A 22,500-nucleotide genomic window follows, 5' to 3' on the forward strand; every position below is an offset into this window, starting at 1 on the left:
AAAATTCATTTTTCGTTGCGTGACAGTGAAATCAATTGATTTCAAAACACATTGGGTGTCCTGTGTTACTAGTAAACCGTGATTTACATACACTGATATTCTTTCGTGTTTCATCGTGAATACTTCATAAGGACGTTTCTTGAGCTCTTAGCAACTTCATTATTACTTCATTGTATTAATCTATCCACGTAGACGGTGATGATGTGGATGTGGCTTAGATGAGCGTCGTATCACTCACTCCTTGGCTCAGAGAGCTTCCAGTTGCGGCGCGAGTAGAAATGCAGGTTTCTCAAAGAATGCAGATGATTGCATTTTCGACGTTGCTTTTCTTCATTTACTCATCGGTTAATACCCAGGCACATGCAGAAAATGTGGTGGAAAATGGCGGAGAAGTCGGCGAAGATGATTCAGAATTCCATGACAAAATGTCCCATGAACGAAGGTGAGTGATATTAAAGACACAAGTTTAATTAATAGTCGGTCCGGAGTTTTTCACGAATTTGATACGTGGCGGTACCAACAGAGAGAATAATAATTTTTATTCACTTTTTTGACTCACCTAGTGCAAGATTTTTTGCGTGTATCACCCTCGATCGACAATTTATTTGAATTGGAGTTTGTTAACTGTTTGTACTGATAAAATTGCCCTCCTCAGACGTCAATAAACCTTTTATCAAAATGTTCGTACTGATAAAATTGCTCTCCAAGTCAATAAACCTTTTATCAAAACTTTTGAAGTTGATCGGATAATCATCCCCATGTCAATCGAGTATGCTTTTTCAAAAAAGTTTCCTTTTGAACTTTTTTTTTTTCTGTTGATGCTCCTAACATGCTAGATTCTAGAATACCCCCTCACTTACTTTAGGCCATTTTTGTGCTCCGCGACCTAGCCTCTGAATGGCTGCGAGGCTGCCGGTGACCTTGTAAATGGATACAGTCCTCACTGCTTTTATCATGTAAATTGCAATGTTGTAATTCTAATTAGTCTACATCAACATTACAAAAGCACAAAGGTTTTTATCAAAACAGGGTCACCGGCAACCTCACCTCCATTCTTAGGCCAGGTAAACTAGTATTGGTAGAAATTCACTCACATACTATTATGAATCCCGTAATCAGATTCACCTGCTACTCGTTATCTGTTGAGTGATAGTGAGTAGAAAAAAAGCCTGTGTTTTGAACAAAAACAAAACAAAATCAATAAAAATTGGAATAAGGTATTATGCGAGGGGATCTCTGCTAAACAAATTAGACTACTCATTCTCGTTTTGGTTTAGTCAAATAGTCAACTCAGCAGTACACACCACGAGGATTATCTATTGACTCAGAAAACTCGAAGTCATATTCTCATCACTAAATATACTTTTTAGTTTTGACTGTGGCTGATATTTACCAGTATTTCGTATAAATTTGTTTCAGACATTTGCTGGCCCACCTAGCCGACAGAATGGACTTAGACGGTGAAGGACTAAGGTAGTTCTGAGTTTATGGGTATTAGTTGGAGGTACAGGTGTACCTCCAGTTCAAAGTACTGGCCCGCATTGCTCGAAGCATGGTTTGTGCTAACCAGCATTAAATACCGTGGAAACCTATAGGCTTTGATACCTCTTAACCAACGGTTAGCGTTAATCAGGCTTTGAGCAACCAGCTCCTGGTATCTTGTTGGATCTGTTGTCAAAAAAACACAATACTCAATCTGCAAATAGAAAACATTATTGTTTGGCATCACCATTGAAACCAGTATTTTTTTCCTATCTTGGATATAGAATAGCCAAAATGTTGTTTACGCAGTGGCAATGCTGAACTATTCATAATTTTTGAAGTGAGTTTCAAGCAAAAGCTTTGCCCCCTCTAAGGGAATGACCACAACTGTATTTGCTAATTTTGTAGTTTGGGAAAACATCAATGTCATTTTAATTTTAAGATCTAAACACATTCTTAGATTTCATTATTTATTACACTGTACATGTGCTCTTCCACTTGTCTTTAGACATATTCAGAAGCATTTAGGTGAACAAACTTTGAATGCTGAGGAGAGCAAAGATCTAAAAGATGTTGCTGATGGTGATAACTCTAAAGGTAAAGCTCTTAAGCTGTGCATCCTACCCACAATGCTGTGCTACATCTTTTTAATGCTTTGAAGAATAACCTCTGTACAGCAGAGCTCTCTCAAGTTGGTGTAAAAATTAAAATAAATTCTGCTTGGAACAGAAGTTTGACATTTGTCAAGTCTAGCATTTTAAAATTTAAGTCTTCCGGCCAAAAACTTTTAGCAATTTCAATTCTTGCATTTCATTAACACTGTTAGAATTAAGAAATGATGGAAATTGGAAGGAGGAGTTTTGTTCTTTCCATGCATGCAGCCAGAGGTGGATGTGCATATGAGCTTGAGTTCTACATTACTCACAAGTATTTGTTAACAGGGGCTGCGGAGTACATTTGAAAGTGGGGGGGGGGGGGGGGGGTACGTCTTGGTATATGTATGAGTAGTGTAAATTACTAAATATTTGATCAAGCCAAAAACAACACTATAAGGAAAATTGGTTGGGGGGGGGGGGGGGCTATAGCCCCCTGCCCCTCCCTCTCAGCAGCCCCTGATTAATTTAAAGAATTATATTTCAAAAGCTGTCATATGTGCAGCAGGTTTGAAATGCTGATAGCTGGTAACTGGTAACAGGTAATTCAATCCTAACTGTAACTGGTAACTGGGTTAGGGTTAGGGACCCTAATTACCTGTTACCTGTTACCAGTTACCTTTTAGTTGTTACCTGCATTTTAGACCCACCGTTCACATGTGCATGCAAATTCAGTTTGACTTGCAAATGACGGAAAACAAATATTGTTTTTTTCTGTCATTTGAGTTATGTGTACACTCAAATACAGCTTTCTTTGATTTTTATCTGCAACAGGTATCTTTTATTTCTTCAAATTTCATGATTATGACAATAACGAAAAGCTTGATGGCCTTGAGTGGATGCAAGCATTGACAGACTTTCACCAAGAAGATGAGGAGAACAAAGGAGAATTTAAGGAGGGAGGCAAAGTGTTCCTTGAGCATGAAGCAGAGGCTATCATCGATGAACTTCTAAGTAAACATGATAAAAATGATGATGGGATGATTGACTTTTTCGAATTGATGAACTCTAAAGTTGAGTCCCTAATGACGGACTTGGACAAACTCCAACCAGGGGAAAGTGAAGATCACACTGGAGAGGAACATACACAAAATGCTGAAGAACAGTCATCGCTAGAGCAAGAATTCAATCAACTGCAACAGAACAATGAACAAACAAATGACCAAGGATCACAGGAAGACCAACAACACAATGAGCATCAACAGAATGACGAACAGCAGGTGCAGGACAACCAACAACAAGAAGAAAATAATGAACAAGAACAGAATAGTGAAAAAAATGTGGAGAACCAAGAAACAAATGACCAGGAACAAAAGCAAAATGAACCTAGTTCATTGGAAGAAGAATACAATAGGCAACAGCAACAGCCATAATAAATCTAGTTAGCCCATACGGAAATTAGGGCAGTTTTGAAAAAAAAGAAAATTCACTTGGGGCATTAAGGCTTAATCTGGGTCTTAAAAGGTAACAGAAGAATTGCAAAGTACATAATTTGTCGCAAACTTTTTCCAGAGGTTGGGGCACAAACAGAAAAAGCTCTTGACCATGCATTGCTGATTTACCTTTAGGTAAACAAAAAACCCTTCATTCTGAATTAAGAATTCCTCAGGTTTCCTCGTTTGCTCTTTGAGGACATGATCAGGCAGTGATAAAAGAGTTTTTAGCACTTGCTATAGAGGTAAATACAATCCTTTGTTTTGGTACAGCTGAAACTCCTTTGTGAAAGATGCCCCAACTTTGACTTCTTAAGTGCTTTTTTCCCGCTCCTTGTTTTTCAAAATCAGTTTTGGGTCTTGACCATCACAAGATAAACTCGGAAATTATTTTAGCAACTATAATTCCAGCAACTTTGTTTGGGTACTCTGAAGTTACCACTTTTTAGACAGTTAAAGTACTTCGCAATACTTTTTTAAAACGAATATTTCAAACTCTTAAAATCTCGTATATTAATCACGTGCTTGACATTTTCACAATCTTAAATGAAATGAGCACATCTAACGTCTTTCAGCATCTTTTCACAGACAAATACCGGTAATCATTATAGGATAAAAACTTTGTTTTTATGCAGTATGGAGGAAAGATGATTTTACAAGAAAGTGGTGTCGGTGAATTTTTCCTCTTGGTAAATTAATATTGAGTGTTTTCACGTGACGTAACGGCGGCCATGTTGGTGGCCCTAAACAAGGAAACGGCGGCCATGTTGGTGTCCCCAACTAATTCTCCGGGAATTGAGCTCTATTATCATGCAAAGGCTTCTTTTGTTTCGATGGAAAAACAAGGTTACTGATCACATAAGTGAAAACACTATGTTTACCACAATTGCTTGTAATCTCGCACTCTGATTGGGTAATTTGTCGTTGTCGATTGGAGTCTACACAAGTCTACACAACGAAAAACCTTGAATAACAATGACCACAACCAGGTTTTCTGAGCCCGCGAGACTGAGCACCCCCAGCAAACCATTGTTTTAACGAAATCCGCTGGTCAGCAACCTTGGTTCTGGTCATTGCTGTCTAAGGTCTTCTCTACACAACGCTGCTCGCGTCAATTTGTCACGCAATGTAATAGCCAATCAGGAACGCTCATTTTGGGAATAAACCAATCATATTGCGAGAAAGTTATAGACAATGCTTGCTCTTCCTTTGTGTCATGATTTTGGTCACGCTCTGAAAAAAAAACACTTTCTTTGGCGTGGAATATTGTGGTAGAAAACAAATCGAAAGTGGTTCAGCGTTCTGTGCACTCTTATCGACAACGATATTGGTCATCAAAGTGGTCAAAATTTGTTGTGGACTCACTCGGCTGCGAACTTTCGATTTGTTAACTATTCCATTGTTTAATTTTGGACTTGGATATTACGTTTCTAGCAATGTGACTTTCTAGAAATGTGACTTGCTAATTCATCTTTCAAATCGGCACCCTTAATCCTCACGGTATTAACGAACTCTTTTCATTTGACTAATATATTCCTATTTTTCACGTTGCCATGTTACCACCAATAGCGTAGCTCGTACTCTACTATAAAAACTACACGTAACCCACAATTCCTCGATTCGCTCTGACGAAGGGCTAACGCTCGAAACGTTAGCTTTTAGAATCTCTGTACGGTGGCCAATTTACATTGTCAACTCCGTTGATAAAACCAAATTTTTGTATACTATTTCCCCACCGACGCAGCACCACAGTTTCTTTAGAAACTACCCCCTTCTTTCTAGCAATGTGATTGGCTCCGCAGTAATCTCGGTTATCAGACCATTATATGAGATGATAGCACAAAGTATTGCTAAGCTGAAAACTTCGTGGCGGGCCAGGAAGCATTTTCTGAACTTATAAGAATTTGCTAAACAGTAATTACGTAAATATAATTTCCGCGCCCATGAAGAAATCATGTGGAATCGTAACGGAATCCAACATCTCGTCCGAACTGGTCACGTTTAATGATTTTTAACCGTGTACGTTTTCGTAGGTCCGACATATCAGCCTGCCTTATTGACCCCGTTTATATGGTAACTGACAGTCCCTTGTGAAAATGACACATCTTTGGTTTGTAAAATGACCGTATTAGCATCTTGGCCGATTTGCAATCACCACTGCTCAAAATAAAAGCAGTCATGTTTGCGTTCTTGTTTTTACTTGTTGTCTCTTCGGCCAATGGATTTTCTCTCACGGTTTTGCATACGAACGATAACCACGGTCGTATTGAAGAAACGGACACTCACGGCTTCTTGTGTTTTCCAAACGATGCACAAGCAGGGAGGTGTTTTGGAGGAATGGCGCGCAGAGCTACCATGATAAAACGAATTAGAGCTCGGGAGAAGAATGTGCTGCTGTTGTGTGGCGGTGATGTCTTGACTGGAACACCATGGTATAAAGTTTACCGCGGTAATGCCTCGAGGAAATTCATGAACGAGCTTGGCTACAATGCAATGGTCAGTGACACACCCTAAGCGAAAATTCAGCATGTACACTCACAGTAGTACTGTACAATAACTGCTGTGGCACCTTACTTTAATTTCACCAATCATTCGAAATTCACAGTGGGTATGCGTTTGGCAATTGTACATGTCAGTTGTGGGAATTACTTTGAAAATTACTCACTTGTAGACAGCACGTTTTTGGATCTTTTAAATTCAATCGACGGTTTAGTGGAACGTTTTACGCACTCGTGTTATGGTCACTCGTTTGGCTGAGCTCGTCTTCAAATAGTATCGTTGCCACTGAAGTTTCAAAACGTATTTCTCGACCCGGAAGTGTGTTCATTTACTGCGAAAGAAATTTGATACTTTTTTATTACAAGCAGCCATGCATGTTTGAAAAAGGTTTTCTTTAGAGTAACATGAGATAATAGACAGTAACTGTCAGTAGTCAGATGAACTTTGTATTTGAAAATTATGCTGTCGTAAACAACACGCCTTTGGCTTTGTTTTGTTCAATCGACGTTTTATTGGAACGTTTTGCGTATTTGTGCTATGGCCACAAGTTTGTCTTGCAACGTCTGTCTTTGAGTACTGCCGTTGCCACTAAAGGTTCAAAATATATTTCACGATGCGGAAGTGTGTTAATAGAACGCGGAAGAAATCTGACGCGGTTATAATACAAAGACCAATGCATGCACGCACGATTATGTTTGAAAAGGGATATTCTTTATTAGTATATACTCACTCAGTGATCTTGGTGTTTCAAGCTTAAGCAATAGAGGACGTTTTCCGTGTTTCCATGGCCTCATCTAAACACGAGGGGGAAGAGAATCCGAGACAATTATGCAAACCAGAGACGCAGTCGAGTCGCGAGTCGCGTGTCGTGGGTAAATTGTCGCTTGTATTCATATTCATATTCATATTCTTAAAAGCTAACTTTAGGCCTAATTAGGCATAAGGTTGTTATTGTTTTTCCATGCGCCGAGCTGTGACATAGCACGCCCGAAAACGAAAACGAATACCACGAAAACGTGTCTGCTAACCCAGGATTAGCGCTAATTTCTTACACCTATATAGTACAATCTGCCGCTTGAGTCACGTTGTATAAGCTCCTAATGATATACGTGGAAAAATCAGTTAGTTTCCAGGTGGTACAGAGCAAAAAAGACGTAATTCAGTGCAAATAGAGCTAACAAACCAAGCATTCTGATTGGTCAATGAAGGAGGAAACTTAAATGCGAGCCTTGAATGGCGCAATCTTTGCTCGATTGCGTGATATGCGCACCTTGCTTCAGCATAATTATGATATGCGATCTTCAAATGTTTTTCTGTATATCATGAGTTTTCTCCTGAAATTTGGAATAAATAAGCACATGTAATTTTTTTCAAGGACTACAATTTGCACTTACCCAATTTTGTTCATCTTCGAAAAAATTCACTCCTGCTAATTTACACCAAATTGTACTTGAAATCTTATCATGTGAATAATACCTTGACAAAAAAGACCTTTCATAACAACTTTAACAAAAAATTATCACGTTATTACTAGGCCCTTGGAAATCACGAGTTTGATGACGGCATCGATAACCTGGTGTCCTTCCTAAGCGGACTGAATTTCACAGTTGTGTCTTCAAATCTGAATGTCAGCCATGAACCAAAGTGGCCCCGCTCCCCTCCCCTGTTCGTCAGGTCTAAAGTTCTTGAAGTGGGAGGACAGAAGATAGGCATTGTGGGATATGTTTTAAAGAGTACTCGACTGTAAGTACAATTAAATATCAGTCATACTCGTTATAGAATTAGCCTCATCTCTTTTAAAAGTTTCTTAACTATAGCGTTTGTCCGCAGATTCAAACCTTTTTGCTTCATAAAATTTGATAATCGGGAAGGGATACGTTTGGTGTCACAACATGTCCGCAGGACCCCATAACTCCACTCTACCCTCCTTACGTTGAAAGCGAAAGGACCGTCCTTGTGTATCAGGATGCGTTTTGCAAAAGACTTCATTGTATGCGCTGCACATCTGCATATGGTTCTGAAGCTTCTTTGCTTCTGCAGGTTCTGCAAGCGGTTGCGTTAATGGGAGGGGATATTAACAATCATAGAACGACAAAGGTGTAAATGGAGCGACGCGTAAGCAGGAGAGGTAATATGCTTGGCGCGCTTGGCTTGTCCCCTTACTCGAACGCGCGCGTACCTTCCAGCGTGGCTCATGACTCCCCCACACGCGCGCGTTTACTCCCTCGCTTTGACCCTCGCTACGCAGACTCCCTTTCTAAAACACTGTGTTTTGCGTAGGTATACGTGGCCCGGTCCAGGACCGAATATCAAGTTCCTCTCTGAGGTGGAGTCTGTCAGAAGTGCTGTTAAAGAGCTTCAGAGACAAAACATCAACAAGATTATAGCTGTTGGTCACTCAGGGATTGAGGTGGACAAACAAGTTGCAACAGAAGTGGATGGAGTTGATATAGTGGTGGGAGGACACTCAAATACATTCCTTTACAAAGGTTGTAAAGTAAAAAGCTAAATTAAATATAAAGATGTAACTTATAATAAAAGAGAGGAAACGACGAGCAAAGACGTCAAGGGAAATACAGAAAATAGTATTTGTGATTGTGTAGATTTCATAGCTTTATAGCTAGATAAATATACTTAGAACTTCGTAAAAAAACACTACAGCCAGTTGCACAAATGTTGTAACACCTCATACAAAAAAGTGCGCTTACCGACTTCACAGGATGGCCAAAAAGAAATGTTGTTGGATGGCATGGTGAACATTTTTCTCTAAGTTGTCATGGTAAGATGTTTCCTCTACATTTCGGCAACTGGTTGTACTGTAACCGGCGTCCATTATCAACACCTTTCCCTCCCCCTGACGAAAATACACTCCGGCGTCTATGGAAATTACTGTACAAGGATACGTTTTGTGAATAATAATTCTTGGTCCCATTTCAAGTTTAGTTATTTTTATGTTGTTCCAATAATAGACGAACTGTCTGTTCTCACTTTTGTTTGAGTTAGGTACACCTCCTTCTACAGAGACCCCGTATGGGTCATATCCTCTAGTGATAACACCCAAAAGTAACCCAAACTTGAAGGCCTTGGTTGTCCAGGACTTTGCATATGGCAAATATCTTGGTCATCTGAAAGTTGAATTTGACGAAAATGGCAATGTGATCTCGTGGTCTGGCAACCCCATACTTCTCAATAATTCAGTGCCCAAAGATTCAGTGATTCTTCAACAAGTCCTCCAGATGAAAACTGAGGTGGCAAAGATGACGGAGGTAAGTACAATCCATTGTTAGAATCGCGTAAAAACATTGCCTTGGGATTTTAGCGGCTCTCTCTTCCCTTGACGCAATCTCGTAATAGATGCAATTGCCTTAAAAACTGCCTTTAAATTCATTTTTGAGATGATAATTTACAAATTTCAACGCAATTTAAATGATCTTGAAATTTCGGTTTGGTTGGACAGCGGAATGTTTGAGACCACCTCCGAAGGTGTTCCACTTTGTCCTGTCCAACTGGTGCGAAATATCCCTTTCAATTTGGCAAATTTGTCGTTCTTTTATTGTCTCTTAGTTTTACAAGCCCACGTCAATCTCACAGATTGACACGAACTTATGCGAATCAGTTTATCGGAAAAACACCAACGAATCTGCCCTGAATTTGATCGGGATTGTACATCGTATACTGTTGACACGGAATACTTGAAATTTCAAACCGGGATTTTGATGAAGGGAAAGCCGCTTTGTGTTAATCATGATCTTCGACAAACTTTGCATTGCATAGGTTAAATTGCCAGAAACGGTTATATGTAGCAAAAGAATACCTCTTAGTTCAAAAAAATAATAATTATGAATGATCCAACTAATTAAAAGCTAAAATCTCACTGATTTCCTGTAGGTCAAAGTGGGTTCCAGTTTTGTTTTCCTCAATGGAAGTGATTGCATGTGGAAGGAGTGCAACTTAGGGAATGTTATTACCGATGCCTTTGTGTTCCATTATGCTAATCAATCGGCAAATGATGTTCAGTGGACGGATGCGAGTATTGCAGTGCAGCATGGTGGAAGCATACCTGCATCTATTCCTGTCAGTGCTCAAGGTAGGACCGCACAAGGCGCTGACCAGTCAAGTTAATCGATTTAGTTTCGCTGGTTCTCGCGTCGCAAAGAGCTGTTCACAGAATGTACGATCAGTTGAACAAGGAATTAAGCGCGATAGAAGCAACTTTATCAACATTTAAGAGCTCCCAATGGAAAATTATTCCTTTTAAAAACGTTTTCGTCTATCAAACACCACAAATTTTGCTTTTACCCAGTGCTACGCGATCCTCTAATAAAAGTCCTCAAAGCAAAGTGTGAAGTGCACTGTTGTATATAATGATAGTGAGGATGATGATAAACCACAACAGGAGCCCATCACTTTATTTCTTGAGTCAATCCTTTCCCGAGTATATTTATTTTTAGAACGGCTTTTCCCCCCGAAAAGTGTCGTATTTCCACTGCGAAACGCGAAAAAAAAAACATTCCAGCGTAAGGCGTTTTTGTTGGGTTATTTGACTTAACATAGTTTTGTTTTGAATGGGCTCTCTACCTCGAAACCCTTACGAGATGTTGTTAATTTATTATTACCCTTTGACGTCCAAACCGGCCTAAACCGGCTAGACTTAGTATTTTACTCTGTCTAACGCCAGACGATTTTACTCGTCAATGGGGAACCCCTTGGGAGTCAATGGGTTAATAGTCAGATAATTTCTTTAACTCAACTCAAAACAACAAATAAGTACAGAATAAAAAAGTTGAGATTTACAAACAGCAAAAGTCGTGAATAAAGGAAATTACGTACAAATATCTAGATAATGAGTGAATTGGGATCATCCAAGTGCAGTGATTAATCTAGTGGATAATCCCGACAAAAAAGAAAAAAAAGTAACTCTATTCGAGAAAGGGATGACTCCATATGGAGGGCTCCTGGCCACAACAATTACATTGAACTCCCAAGCTTATCTGGCCGAGTGCAAGTGCTTCTCTAGTTCAGGAAACTGTAAGTCATAATCTAATCAATTCGACGCAGGTCAAATTAGAACCTTGCCGGAGCGTGCGAAACTTATAGTACGCGGAGGAACACCTCTCGTAGTAGAGAACGTACAAACTCAAACTCAAGCAACATATGACAACGGGCCACGGAATCCGAGTAATATTGTGGAAGACAAGTGCCCTCCCCTCTGCCCAACCCTGCTACCGTAATAGCCCAATCATAGCTCTTTATTGTTCTCTGCATTTTAATTTCCTTAGATAATGTCACATATGGTCATATCGCTAACATTGTCCCGTACAAGGCTCTTGTCACAGTGGATGTTGTAGAGTTGAAAGGTCGCGACATGCTCCAGTTATTTGAACGACTGGCATCAAAATTCGACGGAAAAAATCCTAGTGACTCATTCCTGCAAGTCTCAGGTATTTTCACCTTTTTTTCCAGAATTATCCACAGGCCAGGGAAGGCAGTCGAGAGTTGAGCAGTGTTCGACTTCCACGCGGTTCTGTCGGGCTTAAATCTATGGTAGCTTTCCTATGTCTTTCACATGATATGATATGATATTTTATTATTTATGCACGGTAAAATCATCAGCTAAGATTACAAACCATGCTAAGATCTAAATTACAAAAGGTAAAATTTTAAAATGATTACAATAAAATACAATTAAACTATATTAATTCTAAAGCTGCTTTCCATGAATGCCGTGCTTTATACTAAAAAATGTCTTTAATCAGATTTTTGAAAAGCCCAAGAGACTCTGCTTGTCTCGCTTTGAGGGGTAAGCTATTCCAGACAGTAGCACCTCTATAGCTGAAGCTGTTTCTATAATAATTTGTCCGCGGAAACGGAACATTAAGCTTTCTTTCAGAGTCTCTTAAACTATAAACAGATTCGCGGTTTGTAAATTTAGAACATAGATATTCCGGTGCTAGCCCCTGAAGACACTTATAGACCATTGTGGCCAGCGCAATTTGTTGCTGGCTAACTAGATTTTTCCAGCCTAAAATTTTGAATAGCTCCCTAGCATTTGCATCAAAATTAGAGAAGGTCAAAACTCTGGCTGCTCTATTTTGCAGTTTTTGTAATTTGTCATGTAACGTGATACCACAGTTTCCCCAGACGACATTGCAATAGTCAAAGTGCGGTTGAAGTAAAGCGTGATAAATAGAGCGCAATGTCGTCTGAGGAACGAGATGCCTTACACGTTTGAGGGCTCCAATTCCAGAAGTTACTTTCTTTGTCAGTTTATCGACATGGCTACTCCAGTTAAGATTATTATCAATAAGCACGCCCAGGGATTTAGCAACAGAAACTTAAGTGATAGGAGCACCATTAATCTCGGGAATTGGAGGATTTGTGAGAGCACACAACCTCTGCCTTGATCCAATCAGCATAAATTCGGTTTTTGTCATGTTCAGGGTAAGTTTGTTTGCTATCAACCATTTTTTAACATTTTCTAGATCATGGTTAAGACTTGATTCTATGTCGCCTGTATTGTCACCCGCATATGTTAGGTGGGTGTCATCTGCGTACATCCATGGCACACAATTCGTTAGACAATTTGGCAGATCATTGATATATAGCAAAAACAACAATGGACCCAAAATAGTCCCTTGAGGGACGCTGCAACTTAGTGAGCAAGTTTTAGAAAGTGATCCATTAATGGAACACTTTTGAGTGCGGTTGTCCAAATAGGACTTAAACCAGTTGTAAGAAATGCCATGTATGCCGTAATTATTTAAATTAGATAAAAGGATCTCGTGATTAACCGTATCGAAAGCTTTTTTTAGGTCTAGGAAAACAACAGCGTTTATTTTTCCTCGGTCAATGTTGTAAGCCCAAGTATCCGTAGCCCCAAGTAGAGCCGTAACGGTGGAATCTGAATAGAGCGAAAACCAGATTGGCATTTACATATTACGTTATGCTTTGTTAGGTACGCATATAATTGGTTGTAAACTATTCTTTCGAACACTTTGGCTATAACCGGGATAACGGAAATTGGGCGGTAATTGTTTAGGTCATCACGTTCCCTTGTTTGAATAGTGGAGTGACCCGTGCACACTTCCAGTCGTCTGGGAACACACCTACATTTAATGACTGATTGAAAATATAGCACAGCGGTTTGCAAATAAGATCCGCGCATTCACGAATAAGTCGAGAAGAAATTTTGTCAAGGCCGACTGCCTTTGATTTTTTCAGTTTATTCAGCAGTGAAAATACTTCATTTGTGGAGGTTGGGCGGACCTGAAACTCCTTATCCGTGCTAGTGAGATAATTCAGATAGCTGTTGCCATCTGAAGAAGGAATATCACTAGCAAGTTTCGGGCCAATGGTAGCAAAATAACGGTTAAATTCGTGCGCTATTTCTGCTGGAGCTGTTACTGATTGCTCATCTACATTCAGTTGTTTCACAGACGTTTCCACGAAATTTCGGGAAGACAGCTCATTGATGATCTGCCAGGTTTTGCGGGAATCACCCTTATGCTCGTTTAGCATATTTTGATAATAAACTTGCTTCGCTAGCCTAGTCGCACTATTGACTTTGTTCCGCTGTCTTTTAAAGTGAACCCAATCATTAGGATTTTTTGATCTAATTGCTCTGAGTTTCAAAATATCTCGATCGTGCATCTGTTTTTTAAGCTCAGAAGTAATCCATGGGGAACCCCGCGCGCGAACACGAGTGGTTCCCAATGGAGCGTGCTTGTTAACAATAGCCAAAAAGGATTCCTTCCATTCATTCCACATATCATTTGGATTGGAAGAATTGTTTAAGTGATCCCAATCTTGAGATGCAACATCGCTACGAAATTTATCACGGTTAAAATTTCGAAAATTCCTATAGGTTATATTAGTGTGACCCTTACTCTGTCCATTAATGGCTAATTTTCGATAGACATAGACCATGCTGTGATCGCTAATGCCAATATGACGCACACCTGAGCATAACACCTTGTCAGGACAGTTAGTAAAAATTAAATCAATCAATGTTGCAGAAGTTTCGGTTATTCTTGTTGGTTCTGTTATGAGTTGTTGAAGACCATAAACATCCGTGATAGTTAATAATTTGCGTGTATCGCTATCAAACTGGGATGCGGCCATATTGCAATTTAGATCCCCTAAAAGGTAGAATTCAGTATTAAGGGAATGCAATTTCCCAATCAACTCTTCAAAAGGAGAAAATATACCAATAAGCGAATTAGGTGGTCTATACCACGTAGCAACAATAAATGATTTAGAACGAGGTTTGCGTATTTCAATACAAAGGTTCTCAAGACTGTCCATGCAAAGATCGTTGCGCACCGAAAAGTTAATTGACTTTTTTACATAAAAGAAACGAACAGAAACTACAGGAACGGAGGAATCAAAATTGTGTAAAGGGCAAGTTAAAACGCAGCTCAAAAGGGTCTTTTGAGCAAAGAAACAAAAATAAACTAACCAAGAAAGTAAGCATGCAATAAAACAGTGTCACTACAACGGAGGACAGGGAATGACAAGCCAGATGTCTGAACCATTATATCAAACAATTAAGCACTTGACGGAAATGTACCAAAAATGCCCCTCCCTCCCCCTAACGCTCCCCCTTCCTCCTCTCCCTACCAGTGATAAAGAGATTTTTCACTTTTAACTTTTTTGACCATGCACTTTAGGTCTCCAAATAACGTACGACATCGCAAAGACTCCTGGTAAAAGAGTCGTAGACTTTAAAGTTCGCTGTGCCGCCTGCCAAGTCCCTGCTTTTGAGCCACTCGATAAATCAGCCGTGTACAAGGTAATCCTGACATCAATGTTGGCGCGCAATAGTTTTGTCAAGGAGAAGAGATTGTCTCATCGAGTTGGTATTACAGACGACATGGCAATTGTGAACTATTTCAAGGCCAGGTCCCCCGTTACGACTGGAGTGGAGGGCAGAATCACCTTCGCAGACACGAAAGTATGTGGTGGCGCTAAGAGCCTTCAGACTTTGAATATGCTATTGGCACCTATCATAATCGCACAATTAGTAGTATACTATGTGGTTTGAAGAGGTTCTGTTTTGCTGGACCTAATATAATATCTATTGAAGAGAGTTGCCAGGAAAAAAAATGTTAGGAAAATTAAAGTAGATTTCAGTTGAGTGTTGAGCGTTAATTTCGCGATTGTTTTGCAAGTCATCGATTTTACGCTTGATGATTGGCTAAAAAATCTCGCGCCACTTGCTTTTTCTTCCACGCGCTTAAAGAGATTTACCAGATTTAAGAAACGACGACGGCTACGCCACAAGACAATTATATTATTGGTTAAAAGAAGAAGAAAAATAATCGTGCCGCACGTGTGGCACGCATTTTAGCCCATATTATTTCGGTACTCTGCACAACGACGAAGACGACGAGAAATCAGCAAATTTGAAGTGCTGATGACAACGTTTCCATACAAATGTAAACATTTCATTCTCAATTTGTACTCTCAAACCGCTCGAACAAATTTGTTTTGTCATAAATACGTTGTTAGACGATCCAGATACTCTTGGCCTGTGAGCAAGCTCTCTTAAAGAAAAACGTAATAAAGCTTTATAACCTGCATTTTGTCTGAATAAACCAGTTTTTGCCACTGGACTTTCAGAATCTTGCGCGCACATTGTACCCAATTACCTTCCATCGCGCTCAAGACATGACGAAGTCACGCAACGCTCTAAGAAGCGATGCGTCAAAGCGGCTGCAAAGGATCTTTCAGGGGTCATCTTGCATTTCCTATTTGACTCAAAAATAAATGTAACGCCATCCAAATCAACTATGCTTGCCTTGATGTTTGTTTTTTCATTTCTCTTTTCTTCGGTCAATGGATTTTCCCTCACCGTTTTGCATACGAACGATAACCACGGACGCTTTGAAGAAACCGACACTCACGGCTTCATGTGTTTTCCAAACGATGCACAAACAGGGAAGTGTTTTGGAGGAATGGCGCGCAGGGCAACTATTATCAAACAAATCCGTTCGCAAGAGAAAAACGTTCTTCTGTTGTCAGGCGGAGATGTGCTTACTGGCACATTGTGGTATACAGTATACCGCGGTAATGCGACAAGAGATTTTATGAACGAACTGGGATACGATGCTATGGTGAGTAAGGATATCAACACCGGGGTTGAAATTTAAGCCTGTGTGCCCTGCAAACAGAGCTAAGATGCTGCTCGCAGGGAAGCCCGTGTGACCTTTTGGGTCATTTTGCTACATTGTAGCTTCAAAAAAATTAGATTCGCGTGGTAAGTTTTAAAGAATGAGGGAAACGTTTCTGTCATGGCTTTTTTGACGGGAAATTTCCCTTTGCATTTTGCATTTAAGTTCTCTTGTGTAAACAGGGTTACGACAGCCAAAACACTCTGCAGACGATAAGCAGTCAAGAAACGGCCAAACATTTGGCTTATGGCTTGAATTCAAGCGGTAGACCCCTCAACCCGAGATTCTCATAACAAAATGTTTGTAAAATAATCGAACTGTTCGTAAATACTCAGAAATACTGATGAACAATCATCACTGTTGAACGTCACACTACCCCCAATCAATCCATACCACATGGGTCCCCATCACCTCGCGCGCTCCTCGCGCGCATGCCGCGCTCTGTTGTCATCAGTGAGACATCACGGAAACGACAACGCCAAAAGGCAGTGATATTTAACAATTATTGGCTGAGGGCGAGGTGAATATCGGTGTGATGACTTAAAAAATATGCATTTTCTTTAAAACAATTAATGTCTTCGTCTGTCACCTCGACAAAACGGCTTGCGGCCATTTTGTAGAAACCGCTTAGGTGATTATCGCGTAAAAATCACCTCAAGTACAACCAATCAGCGCAGAGAATTTTCAATAATCGCCTATGTAATTATACTTATATTGGTTAAAAGAAGATAAACGATCGTGCTGCACGTGTGGCACTTTTCCGTACCCGTCAAAACAACGACTTGAAATGACCAACAACTGTGAATCTTTCCTTCTCTCTCTTCACTTCAAATTCGTCGGTGCCAATTCAGTTGTAGGATACTTCGCCCATATTGTACAACGTTAACAAGAGGGAATGATCGTGAAATACTTAAGATAGCTTAAAGTTATATTTTGAAGCAACGTTAGCCGTCGTGGTTTCTTAAACTCCCAATTTCAGAGATGACGAGACCAGCGACTGCAGCGAGAAAGTATGCTAGAAAATAATTGGTTTGTCAGGACGATTGTGGGCTTGAGCTTGTAAATATAACCTCGTTTCATTCTGTATTTTTGTTCTGAAACCTTTCTTACCCACTTTATTTTAGGATACTTTGCCCATATTGTACAATTCGAACGAGATGGAGTAGTCTTGTAAGACTTACGATAGTGCATAGTTATATTTTAAAGTGACGTATTCGTCAACGTCGCCGTCTCAACAGAATAGGGAGCTTAAGCAAAGACGACGACCACGGCTACCAGAACGTTATCTAAAAACGTTACTTCCCGTTACTGTAATAATTATGCGATTATGACGAGAACAGAAAAGAAATGTATCAAAATGTAAAACACTCCTCCAGGGCGTGAAGAACTATTGTTTTTGCTAATTACGCAAGTTGCTTGTGCTCATTCTGACCCAACCTCCCTCCTTCGTCACCAGGCCCTTGGGAATCACGAGTTTGATGACGGCATCGACAACCTGGTAGCCTTCTTGAACGGACTGAATTTCACAGTTGTATCTTCAAATCTAAATGTGAGCCAGGAACCAAAGTGGCCCCGCTCCCCTCCCCTGTTCGTCAGGTCTAAAGTCCTCGAAGTCGGAGGACAGAAGATAGGCATTGTGGGATATGTTCTGGAGAACACTCCACTGTAAGTACATTTTAAATCTTAATTTGAGCAAGGGACCCAAGTCGCCCCACAATTTCCCTGGAGTTCCAACCCCAGCTGAAAATTGACATGAAATCGACCAGTAGAAAGCAGACTTGCAATTGTAATGAGTCTGAATTGAGATCAAAGTCAGTTGCATTTTCCCTGGTCAGATTTCAAAAGTAAAGGATAAATTTATGAGAGGATGTTTCGACTGGAGAATATAAGATAAGAGACCGAATCCCTGTGTTCTATGATAATTATTTAAAATTTATTCTTAGATCGCACCTGTGCAGCGAAGGTTAATTTTTTTCAGTTGTTCCCACATTGCGGGGTCCACTTCAACACCAATTGACCAATAAAGTGCGTCCTTGAAATGACCAAAAATTGTGACAGTAAACTACTAATAAAAATAGGTTGATTTTCATTAGAATGGGTCGGCCAGATATGTCGGGGGATTCGCCATCTTCACCCCTGGCCGCGACATATTTCCGGCATATTTTAACAACAAAAAGAAATGTGATATGATAATCATTGGGATGGATGTTGCTGCCTTCAACGCAGACGTCAGATCCAACTTGGAGGGTCTCTGTTTACTTTCTCAAACGTGCCGACCACAGAGGATCCAATTGTCATAGCCTGGTCAAAAAAATCGTTGGGCTTTTGTTATAAAGATGAATGTGACATGAATATGTAATGAACCCACAACTCACAATCACAATAGGCCATTTTCGAAATATCAAATATTCAGCTTGATAGTGAGGCAGTGAGGACGAAACAATAGAAACAAGTTGGAATCAATGCGAAAAATATTTGCATATCATCATTTGTCTTTGTCCTCTAAAGCTCTCTTTCAAGCTGAATTTAAATATATCGAAAAAGGCCTATTCGTTGCACGCGTACAAAGAGTTACAAAACGTACGAGAATGGATACTATCGTCGTGACCACACAAAAAGCTTTGTCAATACGGTTGGGCATGCTCTCCGAACATTACAATACGGACGTGTCTTTCTGAGAAGCAAGTACAAATAGCGAACCGAATAAATCAAATTCAAAGCGAAAACCATCAAATTCATTCCCTGACTTAAACCAAAAGAAATCTCTTTTACCTTACGATGACAAACGCTTCATTTTAGAAGACGGGTGTCATACACTCGCCCACGTACGGACATTACTCGATTCATGCACGCTAAGAGTTCATGGTAGTGCAACTGCATTTTCGCACGAGCATTGTTTGGAATTGATAACTTTCATGAATACTGAGAATAAAAACAGGATTTACACACCATAAAATGGTCTATACCTCATAAAATAAACGGGGTCAAAGAATACCTTCACAGCCGCATTTTGAACATTTCCTCGAACAGAAATATAATTAATATTTATGCTTACTCGATTTGGGCGAATTTCTGATTGGCGGAGATCAACAATGGCTCACCTCACAAGTCCAGCCGTATTTCAGGGCTGATCGCTGGCTCATTTCTTGAATCAGCGCCTGGTAATCGAGCGTAGTTTCAAAAACGTGCGCGCGCCGGGATAAAAGCAAGCCTAAATCTAGTCAGACCTACAGTAAGACCTAACTCACGAATAAGGGCTATTAAGTCAGAAAGACACGATTAAAAGGACTTGTTGTATGCATTGGTATTTCGGTTGCATGATGCTTTACTGAATATAACAACTGCAAAACAACCCCAACAATTAAACACTTTTCAAAAACAAATTTGTCGCTGTCACTTTATGTGTAGGTATTCAAGACCAGGTCCAGGACCAAACAGCAAATTCCTCCCGGAAGTGGAATCAGTGAGAAGTGCTGTGGAGGAACTAAAACAGAACAACATCAACAAGATTATAGCTGTTGGTCACTCAGGGATTGAGATGGACAAACGAGTGGCAAGAGAAGTGGATGGAGTTGATATAGTGGTGGGAGGACACACAAATACGTTCCTCTATACAGGTGAAGGTTCGTCTTTATTATAAAGAGCTAAGAGAGCTAAGAGAAAATTGTCCTTGATCCATGATTGCCTGAATGATAGGCGGAACAAAACTATCATCTTCTCTTTTTTGCATTAAAACAATTAATGGATATCCAGTTCACTGAAGCATGATACAGTCCCAAGAGTAAATCACTTGTATTGTTTTTATGTAAAGAGCCCCCAAAGCGCGCGTATTGAATTATGAGGTGGGGATAATAGTCTATGAGAGTTTTATTGTTTTTGTCCACCAACAAGGCAAGTTTATCCATGACGAAACGTTCAAATGTTTTCACTAATGCGAATTTTACCAGGCTTCTCTGACAAATGGTTTCATTCCCTTATTTATTTCTTGTTTTAATGGGCTTGTAACGAACGATATTGTCGTTGCGGTTTGCATCGAAAAACCAAAAGCTAAAGTCTGTAGAATTTGCTTTTCATTTACGAAAAAGAAACACCCACCTCACTGCAACAAAATTTTCCAGTGATCGTGAGGGTAGATGCTATTTCATCCATTTCAAACCATAATACTCTTCCGCCTCTCTATCGGTGGGAGGCGCGTTGGCCTCATGGTCAGTGTGCTCGACTCCAGATCGAGTGGTCCGGGTTCGGGTCTTTGCTGGGGACATTGTGTTGCGTTCTTGTTCTTGCAAGACACTTTACTCTCACGGTGCCTCACTCCACTCAGGTGTATAAATGGGTACCGGCGAAAGTGCTGGGGGTAACCCTGCGATGGACTAGCATCCCATCCAGGGGGGAGTAGAAATACTCCTAGTCGCTTCATGCTACAGAAACCGGAGATAAGCGCTGGCCTGATGGGCCTTCTAAGCTCGTAGTGGAGTTTACCTTTACCTCTCTATCGTTTAGGTACATCCCCTTCTTCGGAAACCCCATATGGTCCATATCCTCTAGTTATTTCAAAAGATGGGAACCCAGAATCTAAGGCACTGGTTGTTCAAGACTTTGCCTACGGAAAATATCTTGGCCGCCTCAAAGTTGAATTTGACGACAATGGTCGAGTGATTTCTTGGTCTGGCAACCCCATACTGCTAGACAGTAAGATCCAGAAAGATCCGATAGTTTATACGCTGGTTCAGCAGATGAAAGGTCCAGTGGCCAAAGTTTCAGAGGTGAGAGCTAAGGCTAAAACCTTTTTGTCTAATTTTAGCTCATTTTTTTGTCTGTTATCTACAGACACCGTGCAACTTCGAAAAGAGAGATAAAAGTAATAAGAGAACTTTTATGCTCTTTTGACGGCATGCGCACTACCATTTCTCGTACACGCAATGCTTAAGGCGCCGTTAAACTCGGAAATTTTTCGTGCAACTTGTCTCGTTTTCGATGATCAAATAAGGTTAAAGGAACATTTTCATTTGCTGCTGCTGCAAACCCTTGAGGCACAAGTTCCAGGACAGATGTTACATCACGCAATGATTGAAAAAGTTGTTGCAATTCTACTTTCCGCAACGGTTTGTGCAACTTGTCTTGCAACGTTTTTGGCCGTTGCAAGGTATTTTACATTGGCAAATGTCTCGGGCCACTTTTCTCGCCATGGCGCCGCTAGACAAGTCGCACCAGAAGCGCCTTCAATCTCTCAGTCTAATTTTAAATTACCCCACACTTTTTATGTCCCTTGAATCCGTCATTGCGCTCCATATCCTCCCACATGCCGGTGGTTCATTTCACGGATATTTTGAGCTTAAGATACCCGGTTCAGTAGAAGTCGAAAGAGATAAAAAGTCACCGCTCATCGAGCTACGGACTTCAAAACAAAGCTACATATCTTCTCTGATCAAATCGAAAGTATCTAAAATTTTGAACATTCAATCTTTTTGAATATCTACTGCTCGTATAGTGCAGTCTGTCTCTCTGTGTTTGCACTGTACTTACTTGTGTCTTTCTTTTGTTTTGCACGTAAATCGACCATTTTACAAATGAATGAAGGGGGTAGTTTCTAAAAAAAACTGTGGTGCTGCGTTGGTCGGGAAGTAGTATACAAAAATTTGGTTTTATCAACGGAGTTGATAATGTAAATTGGCCACCGTACAGAGATTCTAAAAGCTGACGTTTCGAGCGTTAGCCCCTCGTCAGAGCAGACTTTTGGATTCGCTCTGAGGCAGGGCTAACGCTCGAACCGTCAGCTTTTAAAATCTCTGTACGGTGGCCAATTTAAATTATTAACTCTGTTGATAAAACCAAATTTTTGTATATGACCATTTTACAGTTGTAGATAGGTTACCTGGCCTAAGAACGGAAGCGAGGCTGCCGGTGACCCTACTTTGATAAAGAACTTCGCGCTTTTCTAATATTTATGAAAGTAAAGTAGACTACTGCACGACTGACAAAACAACGCGAAAATTTATTTTTATTGATATTTCGGCTAGCCAATACCAGCCTTCATTAGGTTTATTTGGAGGTCTAACTAATTTACAGAATATGTATATACACACGTTATGCAGTAACCGCGCACCGGTGGCTCAGTTGGTTGAGCACCGGGCTGCTATGCGGAAAGTCGTGAGTTCGACTCCGGCCGGACCAACACTAAGGGTCTTAGAATAACTGAGGAGAAAGTGCTGTCTTTGTAATTACATCTGCAAATGGCTAGACTTTTATTTCTTCTTGGATAAG

The 22,500-nt window shown here is 40.3% G+C and overlaps 3 protein-coding genes across 4 annotated transcripts in view; all 3 read left to right on the forward strand.

Annotated features, from left to right (window-relative positions):
- Positions 1 to 73: 73 nt before the first annotated feature.
- LOC137996670 (cell growth regulator with EF hand domain protein 1-like) lies at positions 74 to 4,763 on the forward strand. Its single transcript, XM_068842191.1, has 4 exons — positions 74 to 442; positions 1,420 to 1,473; positions 1,991 to 2,079; positions 2,910 to 4,763. The coding sequence occupies exons 1-4, from the start codon at positions 219 to 221 to the stop codon at positions 3,506 to 3,508; spliced, it is 966 nt and encodes a 321-aa protein (XP_068698292.1). The 5' UTR covers positions 74 to 218; the 3' UTR covers positions 3,509 to 4,763.
- A 906-nt stretch (positions 4,764 to 5,669) lies between these two features.
- On the forward strand, positions 5,670 to 15,647 carry LOC137996669 (5'-nucleotidase-like). Its single transcript, XM_068842190.1, has 7 exons — positions 5,670 to 6,064; positions 7,602 to 7,810; positions 8,348 to 8,556; positions 9,071 to 9,333; positions 9,956 to 10,154; positions 11,347 to 11,508; positions 14,737 to 15,647. Exons 1-7 carry the CDS (start codon positions 5,747 to 5,749, stop codon positions 15,108 to 15,110), a joined length of 1,734 nt encoding a protein of 577 aa, XP_068698291.1. The 5' UTR covers positions 5,670 to 5,746; the 3' UTR covers positions 15,111 to 15,647.
- Positions 15,648 to 15,824: 177 nt separating this feature from the next.
- Positions 15,825 to 22,500, forward strand: part of LOC137996671 (snake venom 5'-nucleotidase-like) — a 16,175-nt gene continuing 9,499 nt past the window's right edge. The window contains exons 1-4 of one of the 2 annotated variants that reach the window (XM_068842193.1): positions 15,825 to 16,182; positions 17,696 to 17,904; positions 19,648 to 19,862; positions 20,740 to 21,002. In XM_068842193.1, the coding sequence (XP_068698294.1) occupies positions 15,859 to 16,182; positions 17,696 to 17,904; positions 19,648 to 19,862; positions 20,740 to 21,002 (1,011 nt within the window). In that variant the 5' untranslated portion in view covers positions 15,825 to 15,858. The remainder of the gene's footprint in view (positions 16,183 to 17,695; positions 17,905 to 19,647; positions 19,863 to 20,739; positions 21,003 to 22,500) is intronic. The other variant, XM_068842194.1, reaches the window with a different exon arrangement.

The sequence above is a fragment of the Montipora foliosa genome, chromosome 3 (assembly GCF_036669935.1).
Source record: "Montipora foliosa isolate CH-2021 chromosome 3, ASM3666993v2, whole genome shotgun sequence".
Classification (NCBI taxonomy): domain Eukaryota; kingdom Metazoa; phylum Cnidaria; class Anthozoa; order Scleractinia; family Acroporidae; genus Montipora; species Montipora foliosa.